Source organism: Saccharomyces paradoxus, chromosome XIV (genome assembly GCF_002079055.1).
Source record: "Saccharomyces paradoxus chromosome XIV, complete sequence".
Lineage (NCBI taxonomy): Eukaryota > Fungi > Ascomycota > Saccharomycetes > Saccharomycetales > Saccharomycetaceae > Saccharomyces > Saccharomyces paradoxus.
Window position 1 is genome coordinate 669,720 of NC_047500.1, and position 13,516 is coordinate 683,235.

Here is a 13,516-nt window from a genome sequence, read left to right on the forward strand (position 1 = left end):
AGTGGAAAGAGTCCAATAAAAGACATTAGATAATAACTCAGTTGATGATGCGTTGGTCCGTTCTCGATACAGTGCTGTTGGCCGTGATTTCCTTTCATCTAATCCAGGCACCATTCACCAAAGTGGAAGAGAGTTTTAATATCCAAGCCATTCATGACATTTTAACCTACAGCGTATTTGATATTTCCCAATATGATCACTTGAAATTTCCTGGTGTGGTCCCTAGAACATTTGTTGGTGCTGTGATTATTGCGATGCTTTCCAGACCTTATCTTTACTTCAGTTCTTTAATTCAAGCTTCCAGGCCCACCTCTATAGATGTTCAATTGATTGTTAGAGCCATTATTGGCCTCACTAATGGGCTTTCTTTCATTTATTTAAAAAATTGTTTGCAAGATACCTTTGATAAAATCACTAGAAAGAAAAAGGAAGAAAATGAAGGCAAGGATATATATATTTACGATAGCGTTGGTTCGTGGTTCATTTTGTTTTTAATTAGCAGTTTCCATCTGATGTTCTACAGCACTAGAACTCTGCCCAATTTTATCATGACTCTGCCTCTAACCAACGTCGCATTGGGGTGGGTTTTATTGGGTCATTATAATGCAGCTATTTTCCTATCAGCACTCGTTGCAATTGTGTTCAGGCTAGAAGTATCAGCTCTAAGCGCTGGTATTGCCTTATTTAGTGTCATCTTTAAGAAGGTCACATTATTCGATGCCATCAAATTTGGCATCTTTGGTTTAGGACTTGGTTCCGCCATCAGTATTACCGTTGATTCATATTTCTGGAAGGAATGGTGTCTACCTGAGGTAGATGGCTTCTTGTTCAACGTCGTTGCGGGTTATGCTTCCAAGTGGGGTGTTGAGCCACCTACTGCTTATTTCACACATTACTTGAGAATGATGTTTATGCCGCCAACTGTTTTATTATTGAACTACTTCGGCTATAAATTAGCCCCTACAAAATTAAAGATTGTTTCACTAGCTTCCCTTTTCCACATTATCGTTTTATCCTTCCAACCTCACAAAGAATGGAGATTCATCATCTACGCTGTCCCATCTATCCTGTTGCTAGGTGCCACAGGAGCCGCGCATCTATGGGAAAATATGAAAATAAAGAAGGTTACCAATGTGTTATGTTTGACCATATTGCCCTTGTCTGTAATGACCTCTTTTCTCATTTCAATGGCATTCTTGTATATATCAAGAATGAATTATCCAGGTGGTGAAGCCTTAACTTCTTTTAATGACATGATTGTGGAAAAAAATATCACAAATGTTACTGTCCATGTTAGCATACCTCCTTGTATGACTGGTGTCACTTTATTTGGTGAACTGAACCACGATGTATATGGTGTCAGATACGATAAGACTGAAAATGTCACTTTGCTGCAGGAAATGTGGCCTTCCTTCGATTTCTTGATTACTCATGAACCAACTGCCGCTCAGTTACCATTCGGAAACAAGACTGCCGATCGTTGGGAACTGATTGGCACAACAAAAATGTTCACCGGATTTGACCCAACATACATTACCACCTTTGTTTTCCAGGAAAGAGTTAACGTTTTGTCTCTGCTCAAACAGATCATTTTCGACAAGACACCTGCTGTTTTTTTGAAGGAATTGACCACCAATTCGATTGTGAAGAGCGACGTCTTTTTCACCTATAGGAGGATCAAACAAAATGAAAGAGTTGATTGAATTTCAACCAGCGGTGATTCGAGTTATATATAGGAAAGCTTTTTTCAATAGTTCACCTCCACAGACTTCAATTTTTTTATTTTCGTACTTTACCTTTATAAATTTTTGTTCTCAAAATCACAACTATTATAAAAATGCTATCATTAATCTTCTATCCTTGCATTAAGATTATATACTCTTCCCCACTACATTCTATTTCGATTTATAACAACGTGATTATATATAATACAACAAACCTTTTTAACTTATTCACTCTCTTTCTTCAGTATCTGTAGAGGAAGAATCGTCGCCAAAGGCTATTTCTCTAATTTGTACAATCCAAGGGTCCATCAACAGCTCAACTGCACTGGCTCTCTTGGAGGGATTTTGAATAAGACATCTTTCCAAAAATTTCATACCAGCGGACGATACTTCATCCTTAGTAGGAAACTGTGGGGTATGTCCAGCAGCAACATGATACATGATAGCCCATTCATTGTCTAAGTTAGCCCATGGTCGTCTACCAGTGATCATTTCTAATACAACGCAGCCTAATGACCAAACGTCATCTGCTCCAAGTTTGCCCTTGGTGGTAGATCCAGTGATGGATTCTGGAGCCATGTACATAGGTGTTCCCATCATATCTAATAGACCATTTTCGTTATTTTTCACTGCCTTTGAATCAGCAACGTGGGTGTCGTCTTCGTGTTCACCATCTGTATTTTCTATTTTGTTCATACTTGCCAATCTAGTTCCATTATTAGCAATTTTTTTAGCAGCGCCAAAATCAACATACTTAATAACACCATTAAAATCTAGTAGGATGTTTTCGGGTTTAACATCACGATGAACAATTCCAGATTCATGCAAATATGCAAGTCCTTCTAGTAATTGTAAAGTATAGACTTGAGTGACCATTTCGTCTTCAATACGACCATGCTCCAAAAGAGCTGCTAAAGAACCGCCTTCACAATATTCCATAAAGATGTTGACCTTATCACGATGAACTTCAACACCATAGTATGAAACTATATTTGGGTGGTTCAATATCTCTAAGACACTCATTTCTTCCTTGATTAAGGGGAAAATTTTTTGCATTGCTTTGCTGTCTTGAATATTAATTTCCTTGACTGCTAAAATCTCACCATTATCCAAATCGACAGCGGAATACACCCTTCCAAAAGTACCACCACCAATAAAATTCCTCTTTTGCCATCTCATAGAAACGTTCGATATAGAAGATGCCAAAGAAACAAGATACTTGTTACCCTTGTCACTATCATCGATTACTTTACCAGTTTGATGGGGATTTCGCTTTATTCTTTCCTCCAATTCCATTATACTTTGTACTCGGAACTCAGAATTCACTTGTAGCATCATATCATCATCAAACACATCTTCCAAATCAAGATTTGATCTAGCCTGTTGATTAATTTTTTCGACTTCCATGGAACGTGCGCCTATTATATCAAAATGAGAAATAAGTAATGACATACATTCTGAAATTTTTTGCTTTAAAGAAGAGAATTGACATTCATCAAGAGCTAATATGTTCCAACCACTGACCATATGCATCGCGAACTCCATTGAGGTGACACACCACCTAAATACCCTTTGGTCTGTCGGATCACAATCTTCAGCTAGGAACTTTAGCCATCCGATACTTAACCGCATCATTAAAAGTATGATTATAGATCTTTTTTCATTGTTGGCAATATTGATTCTCAAAAAGTTCAGACCAAAATCCCTCCCAAAAAGGAAAATATTATTTAATAAATCATTAACAGGGCTTACCTTTTTGAATGTGGTCATAATTTTCGTATAATTTTTCAGAACACTATACGTGCATCTGAAGTATGCCTTATTTATCCTTTGTAAGTTGTTTTTAACCGTTTCTGAAGAAGATTTTTTTTCCAAAAAAGAAACCGAGCTGCCGGCAATTTGTTGGAATCTATCACATTGGTATTCTAAAGCATAACTGGATCCTTGGCACATTAAATCTATTGAATTGGGGATCACTTTCAGGTTCAGATCCTCTGGTTTTATGATTTTGTTATCGGACAGGTTATACATCTCACCTTCCCAAAGCAATGGTTCTTGTGGAGTTAATACCAATACGTAACCAAGAGAGTTCAACCTTGTTTCTAGTTCATAAATCTCCTCCTCTGTGCTCTTGCTATTTTCAAAATCTGGTTCACGGTTAACCCTATTACCGTTGTAAGATCTAGGCTGAGTAGTCAAATCATTTTTGATATAATAAAATGGGGTACCATCATTTGAGATATCTGAGCCTAGTGATGAGTTCGAGTTCCAATTATCATCTAAAGCATTATAAATTGTCAGACTGTTGTTAATTTCTAGCTTAGGCACTAAATCACAACCGATATCTGAATTTTTAATGATTCTCAAAATATCATCATCTTTACAGCCCAGTAGTTCTGGGCTACCAATCAAATAAGTACCATTTTGTTCTAGGTAGCCCCCCGTATATATAAGAAAGTGGCCTGTTTCTTTCAGCTGCCTTAGCACATAGTTATGATCTTCTATCTTATATCGAACAAAATTTTGGAATGCCTTTGTTAAAATATTGGTGAATCTATTGAGTTTTCTTTTCATGGATCCAAGTATTTCAAATATTTGTACCAGCCATTTTTCGGCAGCAGCTTCATCCTCTAATTTTGGCGGGGTGTTTTGCTGCCTTAAAAGGTAAGCATGCAATCTGTGAACCAACCTAAGTGTCAATTTAGTAAACTCTGCGGCAATCAGTTCGCCAGCATCATCAATATAATAGCCGACGTTTCTAAACATCTCCCAGTATTTTAGTAGCAGATCGGGTTCTTTAGAAGTCTTAAATGAGTTCTTGCCGCTATATAATATTCTTAGTTCCAAAATAGAAAAAAAATATTCCAATCCCTCGACAACAGTATGATCAAATTCGGGATCGATTTTCACTTTGAAAAACCAGTCATTACAATAAGAAGCAACAGTGAATTTCATCTGGACCGCTAATTTGATATAAGTGCTGAAATCGTCCATCATTTGATCAATCATCATCAGTGTTGGATTCTGTATTTTCTTGGCATAAGATAGGCGAATCAGTATTATATCTTTTACTAAACGCATTGGAAACATTAATAAAAATTCCAGATCTTGGTCTAAATAAGATAAATTCAATTCATTCCACGTTTTTTGGTATTTTAAGAAGAAAAATTTGGCCTTCAAAATCCACGGCGCTAACGGAAAAAATATTTTCTTCTGGAATATTAGTTCAATATCCTTTTCCTTTATAATTTGTTCGGCAAAACGTTTACAATTAGTGGCGAACACAGCTGGATCATCCAGATTCACGTTGCTGTTATCCAACTCGGTAGTGCTCTCTAGGTCTTTATTGCCTATTATCCATTTTTTCAAGTATGCAATATTAGTATCGAAGTTGAATTTGAAATTAAGCCAACTATTCAAAGTATCTATTCGATTCCTAAATGCTTCCGTTTTGGTGATAGGTTTTTCACTGTGCATTCTTTTGATGTTAGGCCATAAATTTAAAACTCTATAATATTTGTCCACTAATGATTTGATAGTCTCCGCAGCCTCGTCGGCGCTCATATTATCTTCCAGTTTAAAGGCCATAATTTCTTGAAATACAGAATCAGTGGAATCTCTGAAGATTCTTAGAGATTTGTTCTGGTCTTCTACGGTCCTCCCATTCATCCATGCCTTCAACTCAATCCAAATGTCATCTGAAAACTGCGTATTAAAACCAGGGCCTTTCCCTTGATTAGCGATCTTTGTTTTTTCATTTCTCACAATATCACCCTTTAGTACCTTAGATAACATTGTTTGCCATTCAAAACGGTTGTTCACCATAGGATTCTGTAACAATTTTGACAGCAAATCTTCGCTTCCCAGGATGGAATGCCATTCCTCATCTTCTATTTCGCGCGGTTGATCATTGTTCATATCCCTCAACCAATCTAATTTGCCTTTTAAATAATTTAAACTCATCGAGACTACGTTTTCATTATTTTTTGAGTTTGACGTGATAAAATTATAGCCAAAATTGAAGTCGTTATCTTTATCGTCACCCTCCACCTTTAAAAGATCGTCCATTTCTAGTTCTAACTCATCTTCACCTTTGTTACTGTAATTTTCTTCGTCATCTTCAAAGTTGGATGATGCGACTATACCTCTTGTGTAATAATCATCGTTAGCACGGTTTCTCATTTTCCTCAAATATAGTTGTTCGTTCAATACATATTGCTTTTTGTATGTTCGGAGGCTCGTTGTGCTTCCACCATGGTGAGCTACAGACCGTTGCGAGCTATTTGTTGTGACAATATCTTGCAAAGTGGAGGAGCTTGCTGACGCATTTGGTTGCGATCTGGTAGGAATATGTTTGTTCGAGGTTTGGTTCGATATGTTTTGTGGCGTTGACATAATTGATGTATTCGTTGTATTTAGCGAAGCTAATTCTGGTGATATCACCAACGTGGGGGTAGTCAATAATGGATCTTGGTTACTATTCATGGGGGGAGGCTTCTTGATAATCTCGCTTTCCGTTTTACTTGCCTCAACTTTTTTATGTACAGGAACGGGTTGGGTAGACAGTTTGGGTAAAGACTGCTGAGGGTTTTTTGGCAGAGGAAGACCAATATTGGAGGGTCGTCTACTCGATCTTGCCGATGAGCTGGAAGACCCAGAGATGGCATTTTGATGAAAAAATTGGCCTTGAGGTATTCCTGGAAGACGATTAAATAGCTGTACTGTATTTAATGGAGACTCTCCAGGGCTATAAACAGCATTTGGCGACCTGAAGTACTGGGTAGAATGCAGCCCTGGGCTGATGGGCGATGACGCTACTCGAGCTTGCGTAGTATTGGAATTTCGCCCCAAACTTTCAGACCTTAGCCTAGAAGAAGATGATGATGACGACTGCCTCTTTTTCGAACTGCTAGGCTTTTCTGAGGACTCGCCATAAGGCTTATAATTGAAGTAGTCTGAATGCGACATTATTTGTGCCAGTAAAATAGCTTCCGCAGGAGCTTTCCTTCTTTTTTATTAATGGCAGACTATTTGTACTTGAAACTGCTCAATAGTAACTTGAGAGAAAAACGGAGCTCACACAGAGGTTGACAAATATGTTTGAACCTTTTTTTTCTTTGCGATTCCTTTGTAAACCAGTAAATCGTTTCGACAATACCCGTTCTTAGCTGTTCTTTAACAGTACTGCTCTTCAAGGTACTATTACACTAGTACAGCAACAACGATAATCTTCTAACCTCTTCTAATCTGCAGAATTGGCTTCTTTCCATCTCTGTTTACCCACCTTTATCGCCCTCTAGATTAATTAATTCTTCCATACAAAGAAACGCCCGAAAAGTGGCACCAGTTTCCCGGGTGATGGAGCAGTAATGATTAATGCAAATCGCTAAAATACTCACTGTTTCAGACCATAAAAAGCGGTATTTTCAGCGAGTTGCAGGTAGTTTGGAACACGTCGTGGCTGATTATCAAGTGCTGTTCATTGCTGTTGTATCCCCCCGCGTACTTTTATTTTTGATTAGAGAATTGACTCGGTAGAGATGGAATTGGACGAATGTTTGGAAAGACTATACAAAGCCCAGTTGCTTCCTGAAGTGACTGTAAGGGCACTCTGCTTTAAGTTGAAGGAGATGCTAGTGAAGGAGTCAAATGTGATTCATATTCAGACCCCTGTCACGGTAGTTGGGGATATGCATGGACAGTTTCACGACATGCTGGAGATCTTCCAGATAGGTGGGCCTGTTCCTGACACGAACTATCTGTTCTTGGGCGACTACGTAGATAGAGGGTTGTACAGCGTGGAAACAATCATGTTATTAATTGTTCTTAAGCTTCGATATCCTAGTAGAATTCATCTATTGAGGGGAAACCACGAGTCCCGTCAAATCACACAGAGCTATGGGTTCTACACGGAGTGTCTGAACAAGTACGGTGGTAATTCAAGAGTTTGGCAATATTTAACTGATATCTTTGACTACCTAGTGCTATGCTGTATTATCGACGGCGAAATTTTTTGTGTTCACGGTGGGTTATCACCCAATGTTCAAACCATAGATCAGATCAAGATAATTGATAGATTTCGAGAAATCCCACATGATGGTGCCATGGCAGACCTGGTTTGGTCCGACCCGGAGGAAAACAATAATCCTACATTAGATCATCCAGATAATTCTGGACAACATTTCCAAGTGTCCCCTCGTGGAGCAGGTTACACTTTCGGTAGAAGTGTGGTGGAGAAATTCCTGCGTATGAATGATATGAACAGAATATACAGGGCCCATCAGTTGTGTAATGAAGGTTATCAAATATACTTCGACGGATTGGTTACTACTGTGTGGTCAGCGCCAAACTATTGCTATCGATGCGGCAATAAAGCATCTATTTTGGAGCTATATAGTAAAGATCAATTCTACTTCAACGTCTTCGAGGAGGCTCCTGAAAATAAACTGCTGAAAGAAAACAGCCTTAACGACAATTCCTCAGAAGACATCATCTCTAATCCGGTAGTCAACAGGAAATTAATTGCTGATTATTTCGAAGACGACTCTGCTTCCACCGATGGCTCCGCAGACCCTGAAATGTACATGTTTTCAGATGTATACCAAGCCAGATCAGCTTCTAATAGACACGTTGATTACTTCTTATAGCTAAGCTAAACAATAGAAACGCATTATAGAGACAAGGGCACCTTATTATTTCTACATATTCTATCTCTCTCGGTTGCAAATGTATGTATTGTGTATTTAGATCAAAAAAAAAGCGCATTTTCTACAGGTAATACAACTCCAAATTTGTCTGATCATGCACCTCATAATCTTCCAAAGAGATGTGGTCCTTCAAAACACTTCCACCCTTCTGTAACACAATTTTATTTGGTTGAGTGCCAATTTGTAAGGACAATACTTTCTTGAAATCGCCTACGCTATCTTCACCAAGGCACTTCACCCTGACTTTTTTTCCCAATCGGTCATTCACGACCACTTCAATCATTCTCGGAGTACCTACTTACAGTCTAAGCTTTGCCACCCCTCTCCTTTCTTAATCTTTTATTCTCCCTCCTCATCTCTCTCAAACCCAAAACCGCGAATATATAAAAACAAGCAAGGATCCCGCAAAACTTAATACGATGACCTCTCGAGATTTCACAAGGGGGACGAAGGAATGCTGTCCGATACAATCGACGTAAAACAGCAACAGCGACAACAACATTATCATGTCCTTTTCATCGACTCTTACGATTCGTTCACCTACAATGTGGTGAGGCTAATTGAGCAACAAACTAACATCTCACCAGAAGTCAACGCCGTGCACGTGACAACGATACATAGTGATACGTTCCAGTCTATGGGCCAATTACTACCGCTTTTGCCGCTCTTTGATGCTATTGTTGTTGGCCCAGGGCCTGGGAATCCTAACAATGGTGCACAAGATATGGGCATAATATCTGAACTTTTCGAAAATGCCGATGGAAATTTAGATGATGTTCCAATATTGGGTATATGTCTTGGATTCCAAGCAATGTGCTTGGCGCAAGGTGCTGTTGTTAGTGAGTTAAATACTATCAAGCATGGGCAAGTGTATGAAATGCACTTAAACGATGCAGCCAAAACGTGTGGCCTTTTTAGTGGCTATCCCGATACGTTCAAATCTACGAGGTACCATTCATTGCACGTCAATGCCGAAGGCATTGAAAACCTTTTGCCCTTGTGCTCGACTGAAGATGAGAACGGCGTTCTTTTGATGAGTGCTCAAACTAAAAATAAGCCATGGTTTGGCGTACAGTACCACCCGGAGTCATGTTGTTCGGAATTGGGGGGGCTGTTGGTCAGTAACTTTCTTAAGTTGAGTTTTATAAACAACGTGAAGACAGGAAGATGGGAAAACAAGAATCTTAATGGGAAGTCTTCCGACATCCTATCCCGATTGGATAGAACTATTGATAGAGATCCCATATACAAGGTAAAAGAGGAGTATCCAAAGAGCGAGGACGTGACGTATGTGAAGCAGTTCGAGATCTCTAAAGACCCGAAATTGACATTCGAAATTTGCGATATCATTGGGGAACCAAAATTTGTCATGTCATCTTCAGTTATTAGCGAAAATAGAGGCGAGTGGTCCATCATTGCTTTGCCAAATTCCGCATCCCAAGTTTTCACTCACTATGGAGCTATCAAAAAGACTACAGTCCATAGTTGGCAAGATAAAGAAGTTAGTTACACTTTGTTGAAAAAGTGTCTAGATGGTCAAGATTCGGACTTGCCTGGCTCCCTCACCGTAATAAATGAAGATAAATCTCAATTTTGGATTACTTTAGGAGAATTTATGGAAAATAAAATAATCGATAATCACAAAGAAATACCATTTATTGGAGGCCTCGTTGGCATTTTGGGTTACGAAATAGGACAGTACATTTCTTGTAGCCGTTGTAACGATGATGATAATTCGCTTGTTCCAGATGCCAAACTAGTTTTTATCAACAACAGTATAGTCATTAATCACAAGCAAGGAAAGCTTTATTGTATTTCTCTGAATAATACATTTTCATCGGCCTTAGAACAATCATTGATAGACGGTTTTGTGAATAAGGAGGATGTTAGGCAAACTTTGTCCTGGCCAAAATATTTACCGGAGGAGGTAGACTTCATTATAACGATGCCCGATAAACTTGACTATGCAAATGCATTTGAGAAATGTCAGGATTATATGCATAAGGGTGACTCATATGAAATGTGCCTCACAACGCAAACCAAAGTTGTACCATCTGCGGTGATAGAGCCCTGGAGGATTTTCCAGACTTTGGTGCAAAGAAATCCTGCCCCATTTTCAAGTTTTTTTGAATTCAACGACATTATTCCCCGCCAAGATGAAACACCTCCAGTTTTATGCTTCTTAAGTACCTCTCCCGAAAGATTTTTGAAATGGGATGCAGACACATGCGAGCTGCGTCCCATTAAGGGAACTGTGAAGAAAGGGCCCCAAATGAACTTGGCCAAAGCTACACAGATTTTGAAAACACCAAAAGAATTCGGCGAGAATTTAATGATTTTGGACTTAATCCGAAATGACCTTTATGAGTTGGTTCCTGATGTTAGGGTGGAGGAGTTCATGTCCGTGGAAGAATATGCCACCGTCTACCAACTTGTTAGCGTCGTAAAGGCACACGGACTAACCTCTGCCAGCAAGAAGACGAGATACTCAGGCATGGATGTTCTTAAACATTCGCTTCCTCCAGGATCTATGACGGGAGCACCCAAGAAGATTACTGTGCAGTTATTGCAGGACAAGATAGAAAGTAAACTAAATAAGCATGTCAATGACGGAGCGCGTGGTGTTTATAGTGGGGTCACAGGATACTGGTCTGTGAATTCCAACGGAGATTGGTCTGTTAACATTAGATGTATGTATTCCTACAACGGCGGAGCCAGCTGGCAGTTGGGCGCAGGGGGAGCCATAACAGTTCTAAGCACACTGGATGGGGAACTAGAGGAGATGTACACCAAGTTGGAGAGCAACTTACAAATTTTCATGTAGATACTTGTTATTATTAGATGTGTATACAAACACTTTTTTCAGAACGATATACTAAATTCGTACGATGCTAAAATTTTCGCTTTAGGAAAATGACGTTTTGTGCCGTGGAAAACCCTGGAAAAAGGATATTGGAAAAAAAGTTAAAGCATGGTCATGTAGGGAAGACTTTCCTTTCAAATTACTTATCAATAGATTATAGTGTATGCTTAACGGAGAAGAACTCTTTGAAGACATAAGATAATAGATATTAAAACATTCTAGTACATAAAAGAAGCCTGAGAAAATAGATTTGTAATTGGAAAAATTGTAAGATGACAACAACCGTTCCCAAAGTGTTTGCATTCCATGAATTTGCAGGAGTAGCTGAAGCAGTTGCTGATCATGTTATTCACGCTCAAAACTCAGCCCTTAAGAAGGGTAGAGTCTCAAGATCTTCACAGATGTCCGGGACGAGTCTGAACGGAAACGGAAGCACAGAATCTAAAACAATGGAGAGAGTAAATTCTGTAAGGAGTAATGCCTCCAGCCGTGGTGGTAGCGAAGATGGCGCCACTAAGAAATTGAAAAAGGAGAAGGAAAGGCGCTTCAAGATTGCGTTGTCCGGTGGCTCGTTAATCCAAGTGTTGCATGAAGGATTATTGAAAAGAGACGACGTTCAATGGGGTAAATGGGATATTTACTTTGCCGATGAAAGACTGGTGCCCTTTACCTCCAGTGAGAGCAACTATGGTCTAGCTAAGAGAAAAATATTCGATTTGATAGATACAGAGAAGTATGGAACTCCGAAAATTTATCACATTGACGAGTCGTTGATTAATGACCCTCAAGAATGTGCGGATAATTATGAGAAAATCCTAATTAAAGGATTTGCCGGTAGAGATTCTGTGAAGCTACCGATGTTTGATCTGTTCCTGCTTGGCTGTGCTCCGGACGGTCACATAGCCTCATTATTCCCCAATTTTCAAGAGAATCTACGTGAAAACTTGGCATGGGTCATACCTGTGGAAAATGCACCTAGTGGACCTTCGAATAGAATTTCGCTGACTATCCCAGTTATTTGTCACTCTCATAGAGTCACCTTTGTTGTAGAAGGCGCCACAAAGGCGCCCGTAATTAAGACCATAATGGAAAGACCAGAAAAGGGGTTGCCTAGCAGTATCGTCAATGAGGGCGCCGCCGGTCGTGTTTCATGGTTTGTGGACGACGATGCTTTAAAAGATGTCTTTGTAATTAAGAAGAAATACAAGTTTTACGACGATGAAAATTTAACTGAGTAGGTGTTTAGGTTTTGGGTTCTTTTCTTTTTGATGATAATGACAACTAATGACAATACTATAATTTAACCATTTTCCTTTTTTAGCTCTTTCTATCCCCACCCTTCCCTTTAGTAATCGCAATAAATCTCCTTATATTTTTGAATTTTCTCAAGAAGTCACTTTATATAAAACAGGTCATTCTAGTAACGTAGTGTGCATATATAACATACAACATATATAATATATACAATAACCCTTAAGAGAAAAAAAAATCAATAAAGAATCATAGTGGATATTTCCATTTTTGATATGTATCTTTCTAAAATGGTGGCACACATTTAAGTTTTCTCCTCTTTTAAGGAGATTTTTGTTGGTCCCTATTCAACGAAGTGAGAGATTGCAACAAAATGTTAATTACAGAATTTCACGAAGAACCAGTTTGCAAGAGTACCTTATCCATATGACATTATTGATCTTGTGCGTACACTATCCACACAAGCATGATTCAGTATACATAGCGGTGGTAGAATACAACGGATATAAAAACCTTAACTCTACATATAGAAAAAGTAAAAGGGCAAGCGGTTGCAAAACAAGCAAGCTTTAGTGGGATCCCAGGAACAGTTTCTCATCTTGCTAGGACAACATACGGCAATAATCACAAAATACACTGAGCCATGCGGTTGTTACACTTTCCCAGAATAGTAATTCGCTTCTCCCATTTTTTATATTCGGCGTGTCACACCACATCGTCCCTCAACACAAAAGTTTTTGTTCTTGTTGACAAGACTGTCATTTTCCCCTTGAGTGACTTTATGTCGCTGATTCATTCATTTCGGCATTGTTTGTTGTTTATTCCCCAGATTCTTTCCGCTTTGCTTGGCTGCCCCTTACCCCGGAAGCTTCGAGATTAAAATTAAAAGACTAATAGCCAGGTTGCTAACCCCCTGCTGATACACTTTGGCCGCCCCCTACTAGTCAGCTGTGCATTCTGGAAGCTATGTC

General features: G+C 39.0%; 6 protein-coding genes across 6 annotated transcripts; 4 read left to right on the forward strand and 2 right to left on the reverse strand.

The window, feature by feature from the left end:
- Nucleotides 1-47: 47 nt before the first annotated feature.
- Nucleotides 48-1,703, forward strand: ALG12 (dolichyl-P-Man:Man(7)GlcNAc(2)-PP-dolichol alpha-1,6-mannosyltransferase; the record flags this gene model as incomplete). Its single annotated transcript, XM_033913070.1, has 1 exon — nucleotides 48-1,703. One exon carries the CDS (start codon nucleotides 48-50, stop codon nucleotides 1,701-1,703), a length of 1,656 nt encoding a protein of 551 aa, XP_033768961.1.
- A 249-nt stretch (nucleotides 1,704-1,952) lies between these two features.
- On the reverse strand, nucleotides 1,953-6,692 carry SSK2 (mitogen-activated protein kinase kinase kinase SSK2; the record flags this gene model as incomplete). Its single annotated transcript, XM_033913071.1, has 1 exon — nucleotides 1,953-6,692. One exon carries the CDS (start codon nucleotides 6,690-6,692, stop codon nucleotides 1,953-1,955), a length of 4,740 nt encoding a protein of 1,579 aa, XP_033768962.1.
- A 572-nt stretch (nucleotides 6,693-7,264) lies between these two features.
- On the forward strand, nucleotides 7,265-8,371 carry PPG1 (putative serine/threonine-protein kinase PPG1; the record flags this gene model as incomplete). The annotated part of the gene is made up of 1 exon (XM_033913072.1): nucleotides 7,265-8,371. One exon carries the CDS (start codon nucleotides 7,265-7,267, stop codon nucleotides 8,369-8,371), a length of 1,107 nt encoding a protein of 368 aa, XP_033768963.1.
- A 121-nt stretch (nucleotides 8,372-8,492) lies between these two features.
- On the reverse strand, nucleotides 8,493-8,714 carry HUB1 (ubiquitin-like protein HUB1; the record flags this gene model as incomplete). The annotated part of the gene is made up of 1 exon (XM_033913073.1): nucleotides 8,493-8,714. One exon carries the CDS (start codon nucleotides 8,712-8,714, stop codon nucleotides 8,493-8,495), a length of 222 nt encoding a protein of 73 aa, XP_033768964.1.
- A 171-nt stretch (nucleotides 8,715-8,885) lies between these two features.
- Nucleotides 8,886-11,255, forward strand: ABZ1 (4-amino-4-deoxychorismate synthase; the record flags this gene model as incomplete). Its single annotated transcript, XM_033913074.1, has 1 exon — nucleotides 8,886-11,255. One exon carries the CDS (start codon nucleotides 8,886-8,888, stop codon nucleotides 11,253-11,255), a length of 2,370 nt encoding a protein of 789 aa, XP_033768965.1.
- Nucleotides 11,256-11,566: 311 nt separating this feature from the next.
- SOL1 (Sol1p) lies at nucleotides 11,567-12,532 on the forward strand (the record flags this gene model as incomplete). The annotated part of the gene is made up of 1 exon (XM_033913075.1): nucleotides 11,567-12,532. The coding sequence occupies one exon, from the start codon at nucleotides 11,567-11,569 to the stop codon at nucleotides 12,530-12,532; it is 966 nt and encodes a 321-aa protein (XP_033768966.1).
- Nucleotides 12,533-13,516: the final 984 nt, after the last annotated feature.